Below are 22,503 nucleotides of genomic sequence, written 5' to 3' on the forward strand. Positions count from 1 at the left end.
CCCCTCCCAGGCGCGCTGCAGCAACACCCGCAGCGTCCTCCTGACCCCCCCAGGATCACCCCAATTCCCCTCTCACCCCAACCCCCGCCGGCATCCCTCCCATCCCCTCCAGCATTTCAGAGCCCCCTCTCCAGAACCATCGCCCACCCTCGGTCCCCCCCAGCCTCCTCCTGCTCCCCCCCAGCATCGCCCCGACTCTGCTTCAGCACCGGCCCTTGACCCCCTCGAGCCTCCCCCTCGGATCCCCTCCAGTGTCAGCCCCAAATCCCCTCAGACCCCCCCAGCCCCCTCCCAGCTTCCTTCAGCAGCGCCCCCGATTCCCCTCCACCATCCCTCCCCAGCGTCACCTCCGACATCATCCTGACCCCCCCAGACCCATCCTGACCCCCCCAGGTCACTCTCATCCCCTCAAGAATCCCCATCCCAAACCCCACAACCTCCCCCTCACCCCCCATGTCCCCTCCTGGCCTCCTCCACCATCCCCCACCCCCCTTTTCCCCCCAGCTGAGGCCAAACCCGGCCCTTTGCTCCCCAAAAAGCCCCTTGTCCCAGCAGGAAAGGCTCAGAAATTTGGGAGGGTTGAGCTGTCACCTAAAACTTCCAAAAACAACACTTGGAAGCCACTGAATTGCTCGGAAATGCACATTTTTTTATTCCATTTTCCAGTCTCTGCCTCCTCGAGCTCGTGTCCAAACACAACGGGATCACGGAACATTTCCCTTCCCTTAATGAGGGATGAAAATCGAGGGTCAGTTATTAATTAACAGAGTCATGAATGACTTCCCATCCTCGCTGGTGGCACAGATGGGCTCCTGCTGCAGATGGGGGGAGAGATGATCCCCCCCCCCCCATTTCCGATGGCAGTTCCCAGGAGATTTGGGACAGTCACAGCAGAGAGTTTTTCCTTAAGAGAAGTGCTGTTCCTGGGCAGGAAATTTCCCTTTTTCCTCACTCTCCCATTAGAGGGATGAAATCCCACCCTGCCCCACCCTCATTTCTTTTGTCTCCTCTGAAAATGTGGCCCCAGAGGAGCTGGGTGCTGGAATCTGGGGGTGTTTTGGGATTAGTGCCCAGAGCTCGGTGTCAGGACACGCCCAGCACCTGGGCAGCCCCTTCCCCCTCCCACGGCCCAGACCCCGAATTTAGAAACCCTCAAAAATGAACATTTTCCACCCAAAAAGCCGTTTCCAGCTGCGTTTTTGCTGCCGTGGTTTCCCCAGGACCGGCTCCATCCCCGCTTGGAGCGGGACACCCTCATCCCTGAGTTCTCCTGGCCCAGCTTTCACCCAACCCTGATTTTCCAGCTTCTCCTTACGGGAATCTGCCCTCACCCAGCTCCTGCCTTTCCCAAAACGACTCCCACCCACCTGGAGCCCAACCTGGCCCCAACAACCACACCCCACCCACGGCCCCACCAGCACCCTGCAATTAAAGTTATTTCGGAGGCAGAGCCACATTCCTGCCCTGGCGAGGGCTGCAGCCAAAAAGGAAGCTCTGTGTCCCTGGGGACCAGCTGGGAGGGGGGGATTAATCACCCCCACAGCTAAAAACATCCTCGAGAGAGGCCAGGTGTGTGGAGCTTCCATCATTGTCCCTCCTGGCTCACTAGGGATGGAAGATCAGCCCAAAATTCCCTTGTGGCTCACTCCAAACGCTCCCAGTGGGATTTTCCACAGGATTTTGGGCACTGCGGAGCCGTATCAGCCCCGTGCCGGCGGCTTTGACTCCTGAGGAAAACCATCCACGCTCCTGCTTTGGGAATTCAACTTCCCAGCCACGCTCTCCGGGCGAGGGGAGCCCGGCTGGATTCTCCTTCCGGCCATTCCGGGCGGCTGCGGCGATTTGGTACCAATCCATGGGAATGAATTGATGGGTTCTCTGCTCCGGCTTTGGGATCTGCGGCGTCCAGGGACTCACCTGGGAAACGAGGGTTTGTCCCCTAAGAAGAGCATAAAACCCCGTCAAATAATCCTGGTTAATCTGAGGAGCCACAGGAGGAAACTTGGAGCAGGAGGTGGTGGTGGGAAAGTTCATCGGGATGTGGAGAAAACCTTGAGAAAAGCCCAAGAAAACCCAGCGAAAATCCATTTTCAGGGAAATAAAGGCCTCGGTTCTACCCAGGGCTGGAAGCAGCTCCAGTATCCCCATGGATGGAGAATCCAAGGTCAAAGCTGCAGATGCAGAGAAAGGAGTTGTGGGATTTGTCTTGGAAAGTGGCTCCAGGGACCCTGGGGACACGCAGAGCTCTGTCACGAGTAAATCCATTAAATCCATTTTGGGGAAGAAACTTCACTCCTGACTGCTCTGTGCTGCCAAAGAGGAGATGTTGGAGCTGGAGATCCCAATTATTCCCGATCCCTGGAATTAGAGGAGAACCTGGCTCTCCGTTTCAACACAAGTTTCCTCAAACAGGAGATGCCAAATCCACTTTGGGAGAAACGTGCGAAATAGAAAGGCCGGAGATGGGATTTTTCCCAGAGAAAAGAGGGATTTGGAGCTGGTCCATGCTTTGTGCCTCAATTCCCCCACTTCTGCAGTGAATTCCTTTGGGAAACACATGGATACCGCTGATGGAAGTGCCATAAAACACCCAAATTACTGTTAATTAATTAAAATAATTCTTAGTGACCCCAAAAACCTTGAGATTCTCCCACTCAACCCTCCAAACTCCCAGAAAAAGCCAATGTGCCCTTCCAGACATCCCTAACTATTTATGGAAGACTCCTTTCCGCTCAGTCAAAGGCAAACTTCGAGGAATTCCCTTTTCCCGGGAGCTGCAGCTCCCCCTCACACCTCCAGAGCCCGGGATGGGATCCTCTTCAATATCCACAGAGATCAGTAACCCAAAACACACCCGAGGTGACCCAAATTCTGCATGGAGGACGAGGAACGTGGAAACTGCTCCCAGCCCAAACCAGCAGCAGGATCCCAGGATCCTCATCAGCCACAGAACCCCAGGGCTGGAAGAGCCCTCCGAGGCCATCGAGCCCAACTCGGGAATGTCCAGAGCCCGTCCCGTGGGTCAAGGTGCAAATCCATGGATTTCCCATAGGGAAGACAAGTCCTACTCCAGGGGGGCCAAAATGTGGTTCAAATACTCCGCGTGTCCCGCTGCATCCGAGGGGAAGATCTCCTGGCACAGGTCACAGGCAGGAGCGGCCTCGCAGGCAGGGCCAGGCCCGAGCGTTCCCTCCTCCAGCACCCAGCCCGGAGTCCAGGACGTCTGCGAGGAAAAGAGGGATTTGGGACACAGAGACCCCCAGGAGCGGCCTGGGGCAGCCCCCAGAACCGGAACTTTTTGTGCCCCAACAGGGCTGGGCTGGAGCCTGGGGGAGCTCGAGCCACCCCTCGCTCCACCCTCCATCAATTCCACGGGATAATCCCATGCCCAGGTGGCTCCCAGCGCTTCCAACGAGCCAAACCAGGGGGAAAATTGGCTTTGAGCAGCAAACTGGAGCCCATTTGTCACTTGTCCCTGTGCCGTTGTCCTTTGGGTGCTGATAGAGCCCCTTGGGGCCTCCCCAGACAGACACGGCCCCCCTTCCCCCTTCTCCTTAAAAAACTCCCTCCCGAATACGGCCCAAAATCAGGAGTCAACCCCGGGAATACCCATCCCCTGAAGCCACAGAAGAATTGTTAAGGGCTCCATTTAGGAAAAGGAATAAAAGAAAATGGGTTTGGCATCCCAGGGACCCGGGACTGCGGTGAAGGTTCACCGGGAGGACTGAGGGGCCGGAGCTCAGGAGGTTTTTAAAAGTCCTTTCAGAATGATGGGAATCACTTGGAATGGTTTGGAAATGTGTTTTGGGGTGTAGAGATCCGGGAGAAGGAAGGAAATACTTTTAACTGGAAGATCCAAAGGAGGCTGAGAGAACTTTTCCCCCAGCTGACTCCTCCAGGGGATCCTCAAAGCCTCCACGAGGATCACGGGAGGGACGTCCTGGCTGGGACCCCGGGGGATTTCTGCACCCAATTCCCCTGGGAACCAGAAAATTGGGGGCCCAGAGACTTTTTAAGGCAATAACCCCACTCTGCCTCACTTCCCGTGGGTCTGGGACTGATGGAGAGGAGGATGAAGAGTCCCTGCTGCCGCAGCTCCCTCCAGCCTCCCGAATTACCTTCACAGGCCCTCGGATCTCCACCGGAGCCTCCACAGGGAGAGCCCCGTCCCTGGGAGCATCTTCCCTCTCAAGCACTTCTGGGGCTTCGTAGAGGTCCAGAAGATTTAGGAAGGAGCCCTCAGCCCCTGGATTTAGTGTCTCCAACCCCCGTGGGCTGCAGGGAGCTCTCCCTCCTTCCCGGGGGACAGGGAGGATCCAGGTCCTCATCCAGGTGGGCACATCCCCCTTCTCCCCCTCGGTGCTGCCAAAAGCTGCGGCGCCTCCGGTTCCAACGCCGTTCCCAGGGCTCAGGGGGAGCCCGCTGGCGGCCTGGGGCAGTTCCATGGGATGAGCAGAGCCCTCCAGGTTGGATGCAGAGGATGTCGCAGCCCCTGGGTGGTTTTGGTGGCTCTCAGGTGACCTCTGCCCTTCCCCCGTCGCCGCGTCCTCCGTGCACTGGATGGGCAGTGACACCGGGATGTCTTCGGGACAGAGCGAGGCAGAGGGGTCACTCCTGGCAATCTGAAGGGTTTGTTTTCCCTTTCCACTGCCCCATTTTCCTGCTGGGCTTGGGGAACCCCCTGGGATGGCAGAGCTCCCCTGTCTCCTCTGGAGCCTGGGCCAGCAGAGAAAGGACACTGAGGACAACCAGGGAGGGCTGGAGGAGCATCAGCTCCCTCAGGAGACTGGGACATCCCTGTGCCCCCAAACTCCAGGCTCATCCCAGGAAAAGCTTTGGTTTAGGTCCTGGAAGGACACAGGTGGAAAGGAGGGAGCCCCGGGGCAGGGAGGCTGCATTTTCCCAGCACAGCTTTGTCCAAACCGAACCCTCCTGGCCACAAAATTCCCATTTTAGGGTTGGGAAAACGGTGCCAGACCCCATGGGAGTGATGTGAGCGTTTGGGGGGGACAGGAGAGCATGGGAAGGAGGAATCCTTGGAAAACCAGGGGGTTCTGGGTGTTTTCTGGGCTGTGGACCCTCCCTCACCCTCAGCTCCCACCCCCTCCCAGTGATGGTCCCAGGACCAGGAGTGTCCTTGAGCAGCGAGAGCCAAAAGCCACGATGGGCTCAGGGCTCCTTCCTGCTCAAAGCCCCTTCACCTCACCGCCCTTCCCGCGGGAGCTTCCTGCGGGCACCGGGACAGAGGTGGGAACGGCCCTGCCAGGGTAAAGGTGGGAATGGCCCTGCCAGGGTAAAGGTGGGAACGGCCCAAATGTGCGCCCTGGGGACACTGCAGGCCCCACTCACCCAGGACCGGCCCCTTCCTGGCCCTCAGCCTCTGGAGGAGCCTCCCCTGCTCCGAGCACAGCTCCTGCAGCCTGGCCACCTCCTCCCAGAGCTGCAGGAACAGCTCCTCCATCTCCCTCACACCTGGGCAGGAGAGAGGAGAGGGAACGACCACCTGTTAATGGTAATAATAATTAATAATCATAATAATCATCTTCCGCTGATCACTGGCGTTATCCACAGGCAGTGAGGAGCTGCCAGGGCCAGCCCGAGGATCTGGTGCTGCCGGTACCTCGAGATCCCGGGTGCTGTGGGTGTGTGGGATTGCACAGAAAGGAGCATTCCCGGTTCTCTCACAATTTGTACAGAAAAAGAAAAAGAAAGGGAAGTGGATCTTCCTAAGAAGAGCCAAGCTGGGCTTTTCCACCTCTCCCCCACAGCTTCTGCCAGCTCCAAACAACCCAAAAATCCCATTCAGTAAAAAAACCTACCTGGAAAAAGCTGTATTTCCAACTCAGTACCAAAGGATCGAATTTTTCAGGCACGAGAGAAAAAAACCTCCCAACTACAAATCCATCCAAGGGTGGGGACACAATTCCCTTTTTTTGAGCTGCTCAGCCCCTTCTCCTCCCAAAAATACCCTGGGAAGCACCACCCAGCTCAGGCCCACCCAGTACCAATTAACCAAATATTGTCATTACGGAGGAAAATTGTGCTCCCCACGCTTGTTCCCGCTTTAACAGCTGTATTACAGATTAAATTTCCCAGCTTCCCCATCTTGCACCAATTATTACTGGGCGAAAAGATAAATAAACCCAAAGCTGGGCACAAATCTGCAAACCATCTGCAAAGGGGATCTGAAAGGTTCGTGCGATCTTAATTAGCATAAATATGCAAATCAGCCTGGCTTCCTGTCAGCTCCTCCAGGTTTGCTGCCGCTCAGCGCTGAAAGTTTCAGCTCGGCGTTCAATTTAAGCTCTGGCTCAAATTAGGGGTTTGGCTGGAGGGTTGGATGGAGCCGCCTCCGACGCTGTGGATTCCCCGGGAGGGGTGAAGGGCAGAAATCCCGAGGGAAATGCACCTGGAGCAAGGAAAACCTCAGAGGCAATGGTAAGGTTTGCTCCCAGCGCAGGGAATTTCGGTGTTCGCCCCACACCGAGGGGAAACTTCGCCCCAGTTCTGGCTCTTTGGGGTTCCTCTGCTCCTTAAAACCTTAAAAGCGAACATATTTTTCACCCCCCAAGGCAGCCAACTCCACCTCTAATTCGAGTTTTATTTTGCCTGAGAGTTGTATAGAAAGACGCCAATTAATTATTAATTGGAGCGTGACCCGGAGCCGTCACTCCCTAACAAGCCTGGGAAGATTTTGTTATGGATTTCACTCCATCCCTGCTGGGGCTTTTCGGGACTCAGCTCCTCCTCATTTCCCCGGATTGGTGCCACCAGGACGAAGCTGCAGCAGGAGATTTTTCATGTCCCGAAAAAGCCTCTCCCAAACTGCAATTAAAAGCAGCAATTTGGGAGCACAAAACTCCCCATTTGCGGGGTTGGTGGAGCGGCTGCGAGGGGCGGAACCCGGCGGGGGGGAACGGGGCGGGTTCGGGGCACCCAAAATCCCATCCCCACGGCCCAACCCGGCGTGGACCCCAAAACCCTTCTAATTTCCCCCAAAAGTGACTTACGGTGGTGGGGACCGTCCTGGCCCTGCCCGGTGGCCGCGGTGACATCGAGCTGACAGTGGCGGCCGCCCGAAAGTCGAGCAGCAGCAAATTTGGGGGAGGGAATTTCCCCTTCGGGTTTTGAGCGAAGAGCGAAACCTCCGAAGCAGGAAACGAAATGGGCGAGAGCGACGGCTCCGAAGAGAACTCGGAAAAGCCCCGGGGAGGGCGATGGAGGCCCTGGGGGGCTTGTGGGGACCGAGGGTTGGCTCCAGGCGGTGCCTCAGTTTCCCCTCACGCCTTATTCCAGCTCATTAGCGCTTTAATTTGCGGCTGAGGGGTGTTTGTGCCCCGGAGACCTCATCCCCTGTAAACCAGTTAATATTCCAGCGAATATCCCAATAATCCCGATTAATCCTCGCTCTGCTCCAGCTCAAATCTCCCAAATCCTCCGCGCAGCGCCGGAGCCAAAGGAAAATCCTCGGCTGGGTGATGGGGCCCGCCCGGGCCCGGGGGTTTTCCCGTGCTGCTCCCAGCACCGGGCGCTTACTGGTCCCAGCACTCCTGGGGTCATAACCTTGGGACCTCCATAAATCCCTGCGGCTCCCAGCACGCCCAGTGCCAGTCCCTTACTGGTCCCAGCGCACCTGGGCTCACAGCCTGTGACCTCTATAGGTCCCTGAGGCTCCCAGTGTCCCCAGTGCCAGGCATTTACTGGTCCCCAGCACGGCACCCCCATTTCAGGCACGGGGCCGGCGGGTGGCACCAGCACCCGGCGCTGTTCCCTGACCGGCACCTCTAGGACCCGGCGTTTTTCCCGGGACAGGCGGCTTTAGGACCGCGGCGGCCCCGGTCCGTGCACCTGTCCCGGGGGGCGGGGAACAGGTAGCGCAGGTGGCTCCGCCCCGCCCGGACGCACCTGCGGCCCCGCAGCCGCCGTGGAGCCGGTGAGAGGGGAGGAGAGGGGACGGGACCGGACGGGGGTCCCGCTGCTGAGCCCCCCTCAGCTGTAAGCGGGTCTGCGGGTCCCAGTGCCGAGCCCTTGCCGGGGGAAGGGGGTCCCGGGGTCCCGGTGCGCAGCCCTCGCCCCAGGGAAAGGGGGTCCGGTGGTCCCGGGGGTCTCGGTGCGGCGCCTCCCTCTGCGGTAAGGGGGCCCGGGGGTCCCGGTGTGAAGTCCTTGCGCTGGGCGAAGGGGTGCCGGTGGTCCCGGTGCAGAGACCCCACCACGGTGAGGGGGTCTGGAGGTCCTGCTGTGGCCCACCCCCTCCAGGACAAGGAGACAGGAGGCTCCCGGTGAGGAGGGCTCGCCCCGGGGGAATGGGACAGGGTGGTCCTGGCGAGGGCCCCTCCTGGGGGTTCGGTGCTCGGGGATCCCGGTGCAGAGGCCCCTCCGTGGAAGGGGGTTTAGGTGGTTCTGGGATGGAGTTCCCAGGGGTGCGGGGGTCCGGATGGAGCCCCCCGAGCAGCCCGGCGGCTCCAGGGCCTGTGGCAGCTCCGGGCAGGGCAGAGGGAGGACCCGGCCCCCGTCAGGCCCACGGGGTACCCCAGAACCCCCGGCGGGGCAGAGATCCTCGCACACCCCCATCCCCCGGGGCTCCCATCCCACACCACCGGGAGTGGGTCCAGGACCCCTGGGGCTCATCCCAAGGGATGAGGGCAGCACCTGGACGGGGGGAGCCCGACAGGAATCTGCTTCCTGTGAGCTCGTGCCCCTCGCACTCCCCAGCGCATCCAGTTCCTCACACTGGAACTGAATCCCACCGGGAACAACCCCGGATTTCCCTTGCTGCACCCCACTTCCCGCTCCTGGCTTTTCCCCGTCCCTGCCACTCCCGATGTCACCGTGGCTCGCTGCCACGTGGAGCCCGTGGCCACCTCGCCTGCGGCAGTGTCGGTGTCATTCACTTGTTCTTCTTTTTCCTTTTTTTCCTCCACGAGGATCTCTCGATTTCCACCTCTTCCCACCATCTCTCCCTCCCATACCACGGGGGATGCTCCTCGAATTCCCACCAAACGCCTTTTCCCCCTTTTCTGACCCCAGCAGGCTCCACTGGGTCATTCTCATGTTGTTTTTCGAGGGTGCAGGGCCAGCAGACGGGATTCTCGGGATGGGCTGGACGGGATGGAGCAGAATCCAGCTGGGAGTTTGCGGGGCCTGGAGCGGAGGGCGCAGGTGCACCAGGAGCTGGGGCTCTGTGCTAAATCCACCCCGGTCTTTTGGGGGGGATTTTTTAACTTGTATTTGGTTTTTTTGCCCTTTTGGGGGGAGGGGGTTTTAATTTGTATTTGGTTTTTTTGCCCTCAGGGGAGGGGGTTTTAATTTGTATTTGGGTTTTTGCCCTTTTGGGGAGGGGGGTTTAATTTGTATTTGGGTTTTTTTGCCCTTTTGGGGAGGGGGTCGGGGCCCCCCGGGAGCAGCCGCTCTTGTTGTGCACAACCGGCGCCCCCCTGCACACCTGAGTGTCCCTCTGGGGTTAATTAGCACCGACACCTAACGAGCTTCGTTAGCAACGTGGCAGGAAGGAAACTCCGAGAGATGCGCGGTTAATGGAAACGGGGGATTTTCCCCCAAAATCCGTTGCTTTCCCCTCTCCCGCCTTGCACGGCAGCGCCGTGCGATGAAAACCTCGGTGCTCAGGGGCACGGGTGGGGTGGGGGCACCTTCGCTCAGCTGCGGGCAGGAATTCCGAGGAAATGGCAGAAAATACGAGGGGATTGATGTTTTTTTCCCTGGTTCTGCTTTTCCGTGGAGCCGCTGGATGGGGCCGCGCGCCCTTGGCAGTGGAGCGTGCTCCGGCTTTGATCCCGCGGCGCTCAAAGCGGGGACCCCGGGGACCCTCCTCCTCCTCCCCAACCCAAACTTCCTCGCCCTTGAAGTTGTGGCAGGTGCCCTTCCCCGCCCCATTTCCAAGAGAATGAAAAGAAAAGGGAAAAAAGGAATCAAGAGAAGGGGGGGGACCCCAAAGTGGAGGAGGAGGAGGAGATGGCGGTGAATGGATCCCGCCGGGCTCGTCCATGCTCCGGCGGCCGCGGCTCACAAAGAGGAGCCGCGGGAAGTTTGGGGGTGGTGGGAAGCTCAGAGCCTCCGACGGATCCCGGGGGAAATTTGGGAGCTGGCGCCGAACTCCCGGTGGCCGCAGCACCGCACACGGCATCGGACACCGAACCTGCTGCTCCAACCCGGCCGAACCCGGAGCTCTGCAGGGTCTGCTCGAGTTTTCCTTCGCAGGCAGGAAAATGCCCAGGAAAAGGCTTTTTCCCAGCGGCCAAAAATATTTTGGCAAATTTCTGGCTCTGTTTTAACTTTGGCGAGCGAGGAGTGGTGGCGGGGGGAGGCTGCAGCCTCCGGATCAGACCCAGGAGAAACTTTTGGGGGGAGGGGGGGTGTCCCGGGTGCGGTGGTGGGGTCCTGCCCATCCTCCGGCATTTATTAACCCGCACTTTTCTTGGTGCTTTAATTTTGGGATGGGTTTAGGGGCTGGAAGGGCTGGGGAGGGAATGAATTTTACAGGTGTCGCTTGTGCCCGACAATATAAACATATTGCTAATATTGTATTGCTGTATTAATATGTTACTAATATTGTATTGCGATATTGATGCGTTAATATGTTACTGATATTGCATTACTATGTCGATATATCAATATATTACATTGCTATCTTATTAATTTATTATTGTTTGTTATTAATAATTTGGGGTTTTGTCTAGTGGGAAGTCCCTGCTCGTGGCAGGGGGTTGGACTGGATGGTCTTTAAGGTCCTTTCCAACCCAAACTGTTCCATGCCTAGATTTATAGATTTATAGATTTATAGATGTATAGATTTATAGATATATTCTGCTTTAGGTACAATAGAATCTATTCTAAGTGCAATACATTATGTCTTAAGTACAATATATTCTGCTTTGACATCAGTGGGATGCACCCGAGGCGCATCCAGCCCGGGAATTAACTGCAGGTGTTTCTCCTTCCCCCAGGTCGCTGGATCAGAGCAGGACATCGTGATGCTCCCCGAGCCCCCACATCCCTGAACCTCCATCCCAGCCCGGAGAACCCTCCAAACCCCCCCAAAAAACCCCAAAATGAGGCTGTTCCGCCGCCGCTACAGCCCCTTGAAGGTGGCCTTGGCGGGCGCCGTCTTCGTCCTGTTCCTCTTCATCCTGCAGAAGGACGTGGGGCGCAAGGACCCGGGCGAGGAGCCGTGGCTGAGGAACATCGTGCAGGGCAAGGACCAGGTGCTGGACCTGATGCTGGGCGCCGTGCGGGACCTGCGGGACTCGATGCCGCGGCTGCAGATCGGGGCCCCGGAGCCGCCGCCGGAGCCGCTGCCCAGCGCCCGCTCCTGCCTGCCCGGCGTCTACACCGCGGCCGAGCTGCGGCCGCTCATGGAGAGGCCGCCCCAGGACCCCGCCAGCCCCGGGGCCGACGGAAAAGCCTTCAAGAAGGATCGCTGGACGCCCGAGGAGACGAAGGAGAAGGAGCGGGGCTATGAGAAGCATTGCTTCAACGCCTTCGCCAGCGACCGCATCTCCCTGCAGCGCGCGCTGGGCCCCGACAGCCGCCCCCCCGAGTGAGAGCCGGGGCCACTTAAAAATGGGCACTTACTTAAATCTGGCCGCTTACTCCCTTTAAATTTAGGAGGAAATTAAAGCAGATTTGGGCCAGGACGTCAGCCAGCACTGGCAGGGGGTTGAATGAAGGCAGAGATGAAAAAAATGCATTTATTTATTCTTATTTTTCCCTATTTTTGGCCCCTTGGGGGTGGGTTTAGTGGCAACAGGCTCTTTGTGTCTCCCTGTACCTGCTTGGTGGCTCCGGCACCTCCCCGCCTTTCCCTCCTCTCCCTCCTTTTTTCCAGCGGCTCCAGTGGTCAGACTTTTTCTTTTCTCATCCGAGTGGAACAGCCTCGGACCCCGCTGGGGCAGAGGGGGGAAGGGAAATGGGGAAACTCCAGAGATTTCCCCGCCTGCCCTCGGCCAGGGGCTGCCGGATTAAAGCGGGGCCCCCCCAGCCCTGCCCGCGCTGGGGGGGGGGGTGGGATGGGGGAGACACGGGGGGAATTCGGGATGGAAAAAGCCTTGAAAGGGATGGAGGAATCCAGCCCCCCGTGCCGGCAGGCGATTATCCGTGCTTAGCAGGTGTAGCGGTGACAAAGAGGGGACACGGGGGCCGGGAGCGGGACTCACTCAACCAAAATCAATGGGAATCAAAGCAGGGATGAGTCCGGAGGGGCCAGAGCTGCTCCCCCGCTGTGGGGCTGGGGGAGGATATCGGGGGGGGGGGGTCACTCCGGTCGTTCCTCCCCCTTCACCCCCCCCCATTCTGTCCCCCAGGTGCATCGACCAGAAGTTCAAGCGCTGCCCCCCCCTCCCCACCACCAGCGTGGTCATCGTGTTCCACAACGAGGCCTGGTCCACCCTGCTCCGGACAGTCTACAGCGTCCTGCACTCGTCCCCGGCTCGGCTGCTCCGAGAGGTCATCCTGGTGGATGATGCCAGCACGGATGGTGGGTGGGGGCCACGGGGACACAGGGCCCAGAGGGATGCAGGAGCCGCGGTGGGATGTGGGGCCAGAGGGGTGCAGGAGCCCCAGGGAGCTGTGAGGGAGCGGTGGGGGGATTCGGGGACCAGAGGGGAGGCAGGATCCCTGGCAGGATGTGAGATCAGAGGGGTGCGGGAGCCCGGGCAGGATGCAGGGGATGCCAAGCCCCTTTCCGTGCCTGGAAGTAGCAGCTCTGAGCCACTCGGAGAAGCGGCTCAGGCTCCCGACATCCCGGGATCTCCCAGCAGCCGCTCCCCGTTCCACTTCCACCCCGGAGCACCTCCGGGATTTTCCCTTCCCCAGCACCGCTGTCAACCCAGCCCTGGGGACAAACCGGCTGCCCCACAAACCTCCACCCCCAGCCAGCTGCAACCCTCGTTAATTAGCACCCCGAGCTAATTAACGCGGGGTTCAGTGTCGGGGCGCTGGGAGGAGCGGACTCTGCCCTTGTCCCAGATAAATTCTCCCTTTCCGCCCGCGGGTTCCCGAGGAGCAGCAACCTCGTGGTGCCGCGGGGATTCATTGCCCGGGAACTTGGCTCCCACCGTGGCTGGACGTGGGTTGGACTCGGGTCCCCTTCCCAGGACGGTTTTCCAGCGGTCCCGGCTCTCACTTGGCCATTCCCAACTCCTGGCTTGGTTGCATCTGCCAGGGAATCCCGGGCTCCTCTGGTCACCCATGTCCACTGTCCCTTCCCTCAGAAACAACTTGGTCCTGGTGACAATTCAAGCACAGGGATGTGACCTCCTCACTCTGTCATTCCCCGTCCCTCTCCAGAGAGGGATTAGACGGGAGGGGGGCGTTTCCCTCATAAAACACATTTTCTTTGGCCAAAAATACACTTGGGTTTGGGGCAAAGGTTCAGGTATCCCTGAACCCAAACCCGGCTGCAGGGTCTGAGCAGCAGGGGATGGGATGAGACGGGATGAGACGGGATGGGATGGGATGGGATGGGATGGGATGGGATGGGATGGGATGGGAGCAGCAGGATGGGCTGGTGGGATGCAGGGACCGGCACCTGCCTCTCCGATGGCTCCGGATGCTCTTCCCGCCCGCAGAGTACCTGAAGGAGGAGCTGGATCGCTACGTGGAGCAGCTGCAGATCGTGCGCGTGGTGCGGCAGCGGGAGCGCAAGGGGCTCATCACGGCGCGGCTGCTGGGGGCCAGCGTGGCCAGCGGGGAGGTGCTGACCTTCCTGGACGCCCACTGTGAGTGCCCACCCTGTGACTCCTGTGTCTGCTCCCGGGTGCTGTGAGCGGGGCTGTCCCCGCTCCAACCCTGCCCCGTGTCCCAGGCGAGTGTTTCCATGGGTGGCTGGAGCCGCTCCTGTCCCGCATCGCCGAGGAGCCCACGGCCGTTGTGAGCCCCGACATCGCCACCATCGACCTCAACACCTTCGAGTTCTCCAAGCCCGCCCAGAACGGGAAGCAGCACAGCCGGGGCAACTTCGACTGGAGCCTGACTTTCGGCTGGGAGGTCGTTCCCCCCCGGGAGAGGCAGCGCAGGAAGGATGAGACCTTCCCCATCAAGTAAGCCCAGCCACGGGGGGATTCCTTATCCAGCTGGGTTTGCTCTTTTTTTTCCAAGGAATTGGTGTTTTCCTTGGTTTTGGTGCCTCTGGGTGGGCGGTGCTGCCCCTTCCCAGCGGGGTTTTCCCCGGGGATTCTTGGCGTGAGGGATCTCAGGGGGTTTGTGCCCGGGCATGGTCGGAGCTGTGGGGGTGTGGGGGACAAACCTCACCTGGGGCTTGGGGAACGGACCTTGCAATTGCCTCCGGCAGAGTCTCTCATTAAGGATTTAATTGCTGTCTGTACCTTCTCACCCTCGCATGCCCAGGTGCCCCCGCACCGGCACAGCAGCACGAGTCACCTGTGGATCAGACTTGTACCAAAATCCCTCTTTTTATCCCTCTATTTTACATGCAGAGAAAGCCTGGGTGGTTTTCCCACCTCTCCGCTGCTGCCCCGGGACAAGCCGGGTGCTCCCGCGGGGAGACACCGGACACCCCGGCTGGCCCCGTCCCCACCGCGGCCGCGGGGCTGGCTTTGTGCACAGGTCACCTGGGAGACGCTCCTGTCCCTATAAAGGCCCCTTTTACCTCCAGCCGGGCGCTTGGCTCCCGGCGCTGCCTCGTCTCCAGCAGCTCAGCGAATCCTCGGGGTTTATTATTTCTCCTGAATAAAGGCGAGGTTCTGTTCCAGCCTCAGATGGAAAAGATTAGGGAAGCGGGAGGAGGGATTGGGGCACCGAGCTCTGACCTCCCCCTCTTTTTGGCGACAGGTTTTTGGTAACAATATCCCCTTTTCACTTTGAATCCAGCCCCTCCGTGTCACGCTGTCACCTCTGTCCCCTCCCAGCAGCCGGGCCCAGCCTGTCCACCAAAGCCACCACAGCTGGATGGGGAGGACTCTGATTTTGGGCTGTGATGTCCCAAAACTCAGATTTCTGCCCTTTTATTTGTGTTTTACCCCTTCTTTGGCCCCCCCAGGTCCCCGACCTTCGCAGGTGGCCTCTTTGCCATCTCCAGGTCCTACTTCGAGCACATCGGCTCCTACGACGACCAGATGGAGATTTGGGGGGGTGAGAACGTGGAAATGTCCTTCAGGGTAAGGACGGGGGGGTCACCTTCAAAGGCACCTCCAGGGAGCTCCCTGTTGGGGGGCCCGGGGGCTGGACCCCCCCCGCCTCAGGTGTGGCTTCCCCGCAGGTGTGGCAGTGCGGGGGACAGGTCGAGATCATCCCCTGCTCCGTCGTGGGCCACGTGTTCCGCTCCAAGAGCCCCCACACCTTCCCCAAGGGCACCCAGGTGATCTCCCGGAACCAGGTACGCCTGGCCGAGGTCTGGATGGACGACTACAAGGAGATCTTCTACCGCCGGAACCAGCAAGCCTCCCAGATGGCCAGAGAGGTACTGGACACCCTGGGGGGCTGCTGCTTCTACTGGGGGGGGCTGGTCCTGCTGGGAGCTGCACCTGAGCAGGGGGAGGGGGGAGATGGGTGGGAAACCAGACACCGGTGGACAGAAGTAGCCAAAAGCCTATTTTTTTTTCATTCTTTGGCCAGAATGTTTCCTAGTAGGAAAAGATCGATTTGTATGACTTTTTTTTTTTTTTTCACAACACCAAAACTTTGTGCCAAAATATCTCCGAGCTCTTGGTGGAGCCCGTGGGTACCTGCCAGGTGACCCCCCCCACACTTGTCTCGGTGCTGCTCACACCGTGAGGGATGATGGCAAAGCTGGGGTGACGCCCAGCTCTGAACCCCAGCTCAGAAAGGAGTTTTTTGGGATTTTCCCTGCTGTTTCCGGAGGTGAGTTTAATTTTCTCCCGTGCCTCCGTTGATAGAAGACGTTTGGTGACATCACAGAGCGGCGCAGGCTGCGGGAGCGGCTGCACTGCAGGAACTTCACCTGGTACCTGCAGAACGTCTACCCCGAGATGTTCGTGCCCGACCTGACCCCGACGTTCTACGGAGCCGTAAGTGCCGGGATGGCTAAAGCATCCACAGGCCTCGGCCCTGGGTGGGACCAGCCGAGTGGGGAAGTGCCCAAAGGCTGGGTTTGGGGGATTTGCATTAAACCAGCGCAGGGGACGGGGGTTGGTGCTGCCACGTTTGTCACCGGCCGCTGTGTCTGTCACTGCTCACTGTGTCTGTCTGTCACCACCTCTGTCACCGGCTGGCCGGGCCGGTCTGGGCTCCGGCTGAGCTGGAATCTGGCGGAGCTGGTTTGGGGTGAGCTCCAGGGTGGGGAACCCACAGGAACGTGGATTTGGGTTAAACTCGGGGGAAGAGCTGAAAACTTCGCTGAGCCCCGAACACCGCCCTGGCACAGGGAGGGCTGGCACAGGGAGGGCCACCACCTGAGCTGAGGACGGGATGCGGAGCTCCAGCTCCATCCCGAAGGATTCTGGGAACAGGCGGGACGCAGGACCCCATCCCCATCCACCCATCCCCAGGGAAGTGGAGACAGGCAGGATGTGGAGGGCTGGCTCCATCCCTGAGGGAGCTGGGGACAGGCAGGACACGGAGCTCTGGCTGCGTCCCCAAGGAACTGAGCACAGGCAGGATGAGGGGCTCCAGCTCCATCCCTGAGCAGTCGGGACAGGCGGGGTGTGGAGCTCCGGCTCCATCCTCAGGGATGGAGCCGCCAGAAAAGCCCTTTTCCCCAAACTGGGTCTGCCCCTCCTCAGCCAGGGCGATGTGACCGCAGCCGGCACGACCGGGTGACGGCCTGGTGACAGCGCGGTGACAGCCGGGCCGGGTGCTGGGTGCTGGCTCCCGTCCAGCTTTTAATTCACCTTTATTTCCTGAAACCTCAACCCGGGCAGCTTTCCCTTTGCTCCGTGTGCCGGAGGCGTTGGCTTGGGCGTTCCTCGTGTCCTGGAAAGGACACGGGACCCGGACCCGGTGCTGAGTGCCGGAATCGTGTTTGCACAGCGATAACCCAGAGCCCCGCACAGCCAAACCTGAGGCGGGTCCTACCCCGGCTCCTCTGAGCCCTTCTTTCCTCCACCCTCCCCCCCGCCACCTTTGCCTCACTCCTGCCCCTTTTCCCCTCTGCCCCGTCTTTTTCCCCCTCTTTTTCCACCCTCCCCCCTCTTTTCCCCTGCCCCTCCCCCATTACCGTCGTCTTTTTCTCTCTTTCCCCCCCTCTTTCCCTCTCCTTTCTCCCCTTCCGTTTCCCCCCACCACCACCTCTCTTCCCCCCACCCCACAGATAAAAAACGAGGGCACCAAGAGCTGCCTGGACGTCGGGGAGAACAACCACGGTGGGAAACCTCTCATCATGTACCCCTGCCACGGGCTGGGGGGCAACCAGGTGCGCCCCCCAAGCCACCCCCATCATTTCCCCGTCTGCCCCTCCCGGTTTTCCTTCCCGGGGCGCGGCAGTGACGGCCCCGGTTGGCTCTTCCCGCAGTACTTTGAGTACACGAGCCAGCGGGAGCTGCGCCACAACATCGGCAAGGAGCTGTGCCTGCGTGCGGGCGCGGGCGCGGCCGAGCTGGGCGAGTGCCAGTTCCGAGGGAAGCCCGGCCGGGTGCCCGCCAGCGAGGAGTGGGACCTGGCGCAGGTGAGGAGATCCCTCCGTGCCGGGCATCGCCCCTGGGCACGGCGGCATCGTGCCCGCCTCGGCGCTGCTTCCCCGGTGCCGCTTCCCCTCGGTCACGTCCCTCGTTCACCCCGCCATCGCTCGCTGACTGCTTGGGTTGTTGCTCGGCAGAACCGGCTCATCAAGAACTTGGCCTCGGGGATGTGTCTGACGGCCCGGGGGAAGCACCCGGCGCTGGTTCCCTGCGACCTCACGGACCCGCACCAGCTCTGGTCCTTCACCTAAAAGGGAGCGGAGCCCCCGGCCGGCCCCGGCCACGCTCAGGAAACCAGGATCCGAAAACCTTCCTTGTTCGCTTTAATTTAAGAAGTGAAAGCCTTAAATATGCTGCATTTCGTGGCTGCCTTGAACTGAATCCCGTGCCTTTGGGAGCCGGGCTCTGCCGGGGGCACCCCACGGACCCCGAATCGCAGCGGTCGTGGTGGGGACGCTCCTGCAGATGCTCCTCGGAAGCCGCTGCTCGTCCTCCCCATCCCGGCTCCAGCCAGAGACTCTTCAGTTCACATCGGGCATTAAAAACGTGGATGCGCCTCCCCAGATGTGGAATCGGGGTGGGAAAATCCGGCGAGGAGGAGGATGGTGACCGTGGGGCTCCTCCCGTCAGGGGGGGATCGTGGCTTGCGGTGGCCCCTGGGGGGCAATGGGAGAAGTTGGGATCTGTGCCTTAGGAATCACGTTGGATTTGGGGGGGAGGGAAGTTCGATTTGGGGGGGTTGTTATTATTAAATGATGATGATTCCTGGGTGCGATTCTGCTTGTGCTGAGCAGGAGGAGTTTCCCTGGATGGCACCACAGAATCCTTCCAAAGAGGATCCCGGGTGCTGCATCTCCTCTGTTCCTGAATTTTTGTCTAGCCCAACTCCTGTAGCTGCCACTTTTGTTGCCATTTCATTTATAGTGGGCGGAAAATCCTCCAGGACATGGCAGGAGGCGAGAGAAGAACCTGTCCTAGACACACAACCTCAAATAAAGAGATGATTTATTTTACACAAATGCTGTCTCCGGCCTTTCCAAACTCCCCACAATCCTCTCACATTATAACCCTCCCTCTTCCTGCCCTAGAAACTCCCTATTTAGCCCTAAAATGAGTCTACAGCATTTTGTGCCACAACTGGGGGCGCAGCTTTGGATTGGGGTGTCCCTGCGTGGGGCGGAGCCGTTGCCGCTGTCCCTCGCCGCGTGCCCTTGGTGCTGATAGAACCAACACGGGATCGTTTGGAGATTGTGTCCCTGAGAAATCTTGTGTTTTCCTTGGAGATAAGGGCAGAAGGGCAGCAGGTGCTTTTTACTCCCTTCATTTTTCTTTGCCTGGGTGAGCCCATGAACCCCGTGATCCCAAATGCTGCTTGCCAGCGCCTGCGCCTCGAGGGCCAAGGTTCCCCCCCCCAAAACAGCCTCAATTTGGAGTTGAAGGGCTAAAAAAGGACACCGTTTTGGCCAGAACTCCGGGCTTTATTTCAAACCGTAGCGCTGCTTCATTTAGCCCCAAAGTCAGGCCCCGGGGAGGCCGAGCCCCGGCCCCGCTCCAGCGCTGGCTGTGCCGGGGGGTTGGCGAGGGGCTGGAGGTCGTGCCCCGTTTGTGCCTCGATTTCCCCACGCCAGCGCCCATGCGGCTCCATTCGGGTGTTGGATCAGACTCTGGGACCGTCCCACAAATCAAGGCCACGGAGAGCCGCAGCCGAGGCCCCCTGGGGCCGAGCCCGGGACAACCTCGGGACACGGCTCCGGGACACGGGAGCAGGAAGATGCCGGCGCGGGGCGGCGTCTGCGCGGGATCCGGAGCCGAGGGGCTCTCGGGGTGCCCGTGGGGTGCCTCGGCCTCGGCGCCGTGTGTGCTTTGGCAGAGGGGCCAAGGCCGCTCGCTGGGGCCGCGGCACCTGCTTCCCTTCCCGCGCCTCCTCCCGCGGCCCCGTTAAAGCGGCCGCGGGGCAGCGCCTCGGCCCCGCCGTGGACACCGCGCTCCAGGATGATGCTGCAGCTCGTGCTCCTCGCCGCCCTCGCCCTCTGCGGTGAGTCCCGCCCGGAGCCTTCGGCCTCGGCACCTCCTGACACCCTCCCTGACCCCCCCCCGCTGGGGACTCACGCCGTCCCTCTGTCCCCAGGGCGCTGCTCCGAGCTCGATGGGATGCAGCGGGTGGTCGGTGGGACCGAGGCGCGCCTGCACGCCTGGCCCTACCAGGTGAGTCCTGCCGGGGTCCCACGGGCGATCCCGGGACTCTCCTCGCCCCGGGACCCTGCGCTGAGCCCCCCCTGCCCGTGTCTCGCCCCCTCCCCAGATCTCCCTCCAGTATTACTCCGGGGGCAGCTGGCACCACACCTGCGGAGGCTCCCTCATCCAGACGAACTGGGTGATGACCGCCGCCCACTGCGTGAGCAAGTGAGCAGGGCGGGCCCCCTCCTTCCTCTCGGGAAAGCTCCTTTCCCCCCCCCCAAAACCCTTTCCAAGGAGAAAGTCCGGCTGCCCCAAGCCGCAGAGCGGCCGCCCTTGGAGGGCTTTTGGGCTCCTCCGGCAGGGGCTCCACGGGGCTGCTCCGGGAGCATCGTCTCCCTGCTCTGCCCCTTCCGCATCAGCTCACGCTTGGAATGACCGTACTTTGGGGCTGAAGGAGTGTTTTTGCACCTTCCCGGCAGTAACCTGAGCTACCGTGTGGTGGCCGGCGACCACAACCTCAACACGAACGAGGGCAGCGAGCAGATCTTCAGCGTCAGCAAGATCATCGTCCACCCCTACTGGAACAGCAACAACGTGGCCGCGGGGTAACGCCCGCGGGAGGGGACCTGGGGGGAGCCCGGCCGGGATCCGGCCCGGGGGTCCTTGTAACATCCTCTCCCTCCCCGCCGCAGCTACGACATCGCCCTGTTCCGCCTGAGCACCTCCGCCACCCTGAACAGCGCCGTGCAGCTGGCGGTGCTGCCCCAGGAGGGCACCATCCTGCCCAACAACTACCCCTGCTACATCACCGGCTGGGGGCTCACCCGCAGTGAGTGACGGGCTGCCCCCGCCCCAAATTCCCCCGAGGCCGGGCAACGCCGGCAGCCCAGGGAGCTCTCGGAGCCCTTGGCGGCCCCAGGAGGCTTCGCTCGGGGCTTCGCTCGGGGCACGCAGGTGCCCAGCGCCGGCTGGGGCCGCGCCGACCTTTGGGGGGACGGACGGGGCCAGGGGGGCTGGGCGGGGGCCGCGGCTCTGCTCTGGCCGGGCCCTTGCGGGCTCCGGCGGCTGCGAGCCGGCGCTGACCGGCGCCGGGTCCGTGCAGGCAACGGGCAGCTGTCCAGCGTCCTGCTCCAGGCCTACCTGCCCGTCGTGGACTACCAGACCTGCTCCAGCGCGTCCTACTGGGGCTCCACCGTCAAGAACACCATGGTGTGCGCCGGCGGCGACGGCGTGCGCTCCGGCTGCCAGGTCCGGCCCCGCGCCCCGCGCTGCCCCCCGGCACCCCCGGCGCCCCCCGCAGCCCCGGCTCACGCCGCTCCTCGCTCCGCAGGGCGATTCCGGCGGTCCCCTGCACTGCGCCGTCAACGGCCAGTACCAGGTGCACGGCGTCACCAGCTTCGTGTCCAGCCAGGGCTGCAACGTCGTCCGCAAACCCACCGTGTTCACCCGCGTCTCCGCCTACGTCTCCTGGATCAACAGCGTAAGGCGGCCGCGCCGGGCCGAGCCGGGCCGGGCCGGGCCGGGGCTCAGCCCCAGCGCTCTCGGGGCACCTCTGCGCTGGCCCCGGCCCCGCGCGGCTCAGCCCGGCCCCTTCTCCCTTCCAGGTCATCGCCCAGAACTGAGCAGAGCGGGACAAGCGCCCGCTCGCCCTCGCCCACGGACATCCCCTGACTCCCCCGCGCCGCGCTCCGGGCTTCTCGCCCCCGAGCCGGGGCCAATAAAATCTCTCTTCCCGTCTCTGTGCCTCGGTGCTGCCTTGTCCCGCGCCCGCCGATCCTTCCTCCTCCGGCCCGGCATCCTCCTCCCCTCCCATGCCCCGCACCATCCCTTGCCCGCCTCCTCCTCCTCGCCCCTCAGGGAAGAGCCCTGGGCAGCAGGAGCCGGCTCCGAGCTGTCGGGGCAGCCCGAGCGTCTGTGAGATGCTGGCAGAGGGGGGGGAATGCTGCAAATCCCCTTCCTGGGCAGCAAGGCGGATCCTTGGGAATGCGGGGGGCACCCAGAGGATACGGGGCCATCCCATCGCGATTTTCCCTGACACTCGCTCCGTTTCTCGTCCCAAACGGACCTCCTTGGCCATGAGAGATGCCGGGGTCGGGGACTGTCACCTCCTCGTCCCTCAGCTGCATCCTGCGGCTGTGCCACAACCCCCCAGCCCGGGGGCAAACCGCCAGCACCACCGTGCCCCAAACACCCACTTTACGCCCAAAACAGACGCCGCTGCGTGGATCCAGTGGCCCGGGGGGGTTCCTCTCACCCCTTTGTCGTGACCTGCTGAACAAAACACCCAAGAACAGCAAGATGGCCCTCCCAGCACTGGGGTGGCTTCAGGAGCAGCGGCTGCACCTGGCACTGCTGAAGCCCCTCGAGGGCTGTGTCCACTTCTGCCCCTCCCAACAAGAAAAACACTTGAGGAGGAGCTGGACCATGTCTGGAGAAGGGAACAGAGCTGGGGAAGGGGCTGCAGCAGCTGAGGGAGCTGGGGAGGCTCAGCCTGGAGCAAAGGAGGCTCAGGGGGGACCTTGTGGCTCTGCACAACTCCCTGACGGAGGGGGCAGCCAGGGGGGTCGGGCTCTGCTGCCAGGGAACAGGGACAGGAGGAGAGGGAAGAGGGGAAGTTCAGGCTGGACATCAGGAGAGTGGGACAATCCCCTTCCTTGACCAGCTGCAGTGCTGGGCCTGCTGCCCTCATTAAGGAAACTTCCCAGTCTGAGCATTC

The 22,503-nt window shown here is 61.2% G+C and overlaps 3 protein-coding genes across 7 annotated transcripts; 2 read left to right on the top strand and 1 right to left on the bottom strand.

The window, feature by feature from the left end:
- Positions 1 to 1,428: 1,428 nt before the first annotated feature.
- On the bottom strand, positions 1,429 to 7,740 carry LOC138099956 (uncharacterized). Of its 3 annotated transcripts, none has more exons than XM_068997581.1 (4): positions 7,011 to 7,740; positions 5,350 to 5,472; positions 4,119 to 4,582; positions 1,429 to 3,223 (listed from the first exon to the last, which is right to left on the bottom strand). In XM_068997581.1, exons 2-4 carry the CDS (start codon positions 5,459 to 5,461, stop codon positions 3,065 to 3,067), a joined length of 735 nt encoding a protein of 244 aa, XP_068853682.1. In that variant the 5' UTR covers positions 5,462 to 5,472; positions 7,011 to 7,740; the 3' UTR covers positions 1,429 to 3,064. The 3 variants fall into 3 exon arrangements, with proteins under 3 accessions (XP_068853682.1, XP_068853683.1, XP_068853684.1); XM_068997582.1 differs by lacking the exon at positions 7,011 to 7,740 and adding an exon at positions 5,820 to 6,000; XM_068997583.1 differs by lacking the exon at positions 7,011 to 7,740 and having other exon boundaries at positions 5,350 to 5,488.
- On the top strand, positions 6,311 to 18,339 carry GALNT6 (polypeptide N-acetylgalactosaminyltransferase 6). 3 transcript variants are annotated; one of them, XM_068997578.1, is made up of 11 exons: positions 6,311 to 6,438; positions 10,962 to 11,554; positions 12,318 to 12,490; positions 13,584 to 13,733; positions 13,820 to 14,054; positions 15,014 to 15,131; positions 15,233 to 15,433; positions 15,870 to 16,001; positions 17,243 to 17,344; positions 17,444 to 17,596; positions 17,747 to 18,339. In XM_068997578.1, the coding sequence occupies exons 2-11, from the start codon at positions 11,067 to 11,069 to the stop codon at positions 17,858 to 17,860; spliced, it is 1,866 nt and encodes a 621-aa protein (XP_068853679.1). In that variant the 5' UTR covers positions 6,311 to 6,438; positions 10,962 to 11,066; the 3' UTR covers positions 17,861 to 18,339. The 3 variants fall into 3 exon arrangements, with proteins under 3 accessions (XP_068853679.1, XP_068853680.1, XP_068853681.1); XM_068997579.1 differs by lacking the exon at positions 6,311 to 6,438 and adding an exon at positions 7,876 to 7,933; XM_068997580.1 differs by lacking the exon at positions 6,311 to 6,438 and adding an exon at positions 7,930 to 7,995.
- A 1,256-nt stretch (positions 18,340 to 19,595) lies between these two features.
- Positions 19,596 to 21,479, top strand: CELA1 (chymotrypsin like elastase 1). The gene is made up of 8 exons (XM_068997642.1): positions 19,596 to 19,644; positions 19,738 to 19,814; positions 19,912 to 20,012; positions 20,267 to 20,392; positions 20,480 to 20,616; positions 20,890 to 21,035; positions 21,118 to 21,267; positions 21,392 to 21,479. Exons 1-8 carry the CDS (start codon positions 19,602 to 19,604, stop codon positions 21,407 to 21,409), a joined length of 798 nt encoding a protein of 265 aa, XP_068853743.1. The 5' UTR covers positions 19,596 to 19,601; the 3' UTR covers positions 21,410 to 21,479.
- The last annotated feature ends 1,024 nt before the right edge of the window (positions 21,480 to 22,503 follow it).

The sequence above is a fragment of the Aphelocoma coerulescens genome, chromosome 29, assembly GCF_041296385.1.
Source record: "Aphelocoma coerulescens isolate FSJ_1873_10779 chromosome 29, UR_Acoe_1.0, whole genome shotgun sequence".
NCBI classification, from domain to species: Eukaryota; Metazoa; Chordata; class Aves; order Passeriformes; family Corvidae; genus Aphelocoma; species Aphelocoma coerulescens.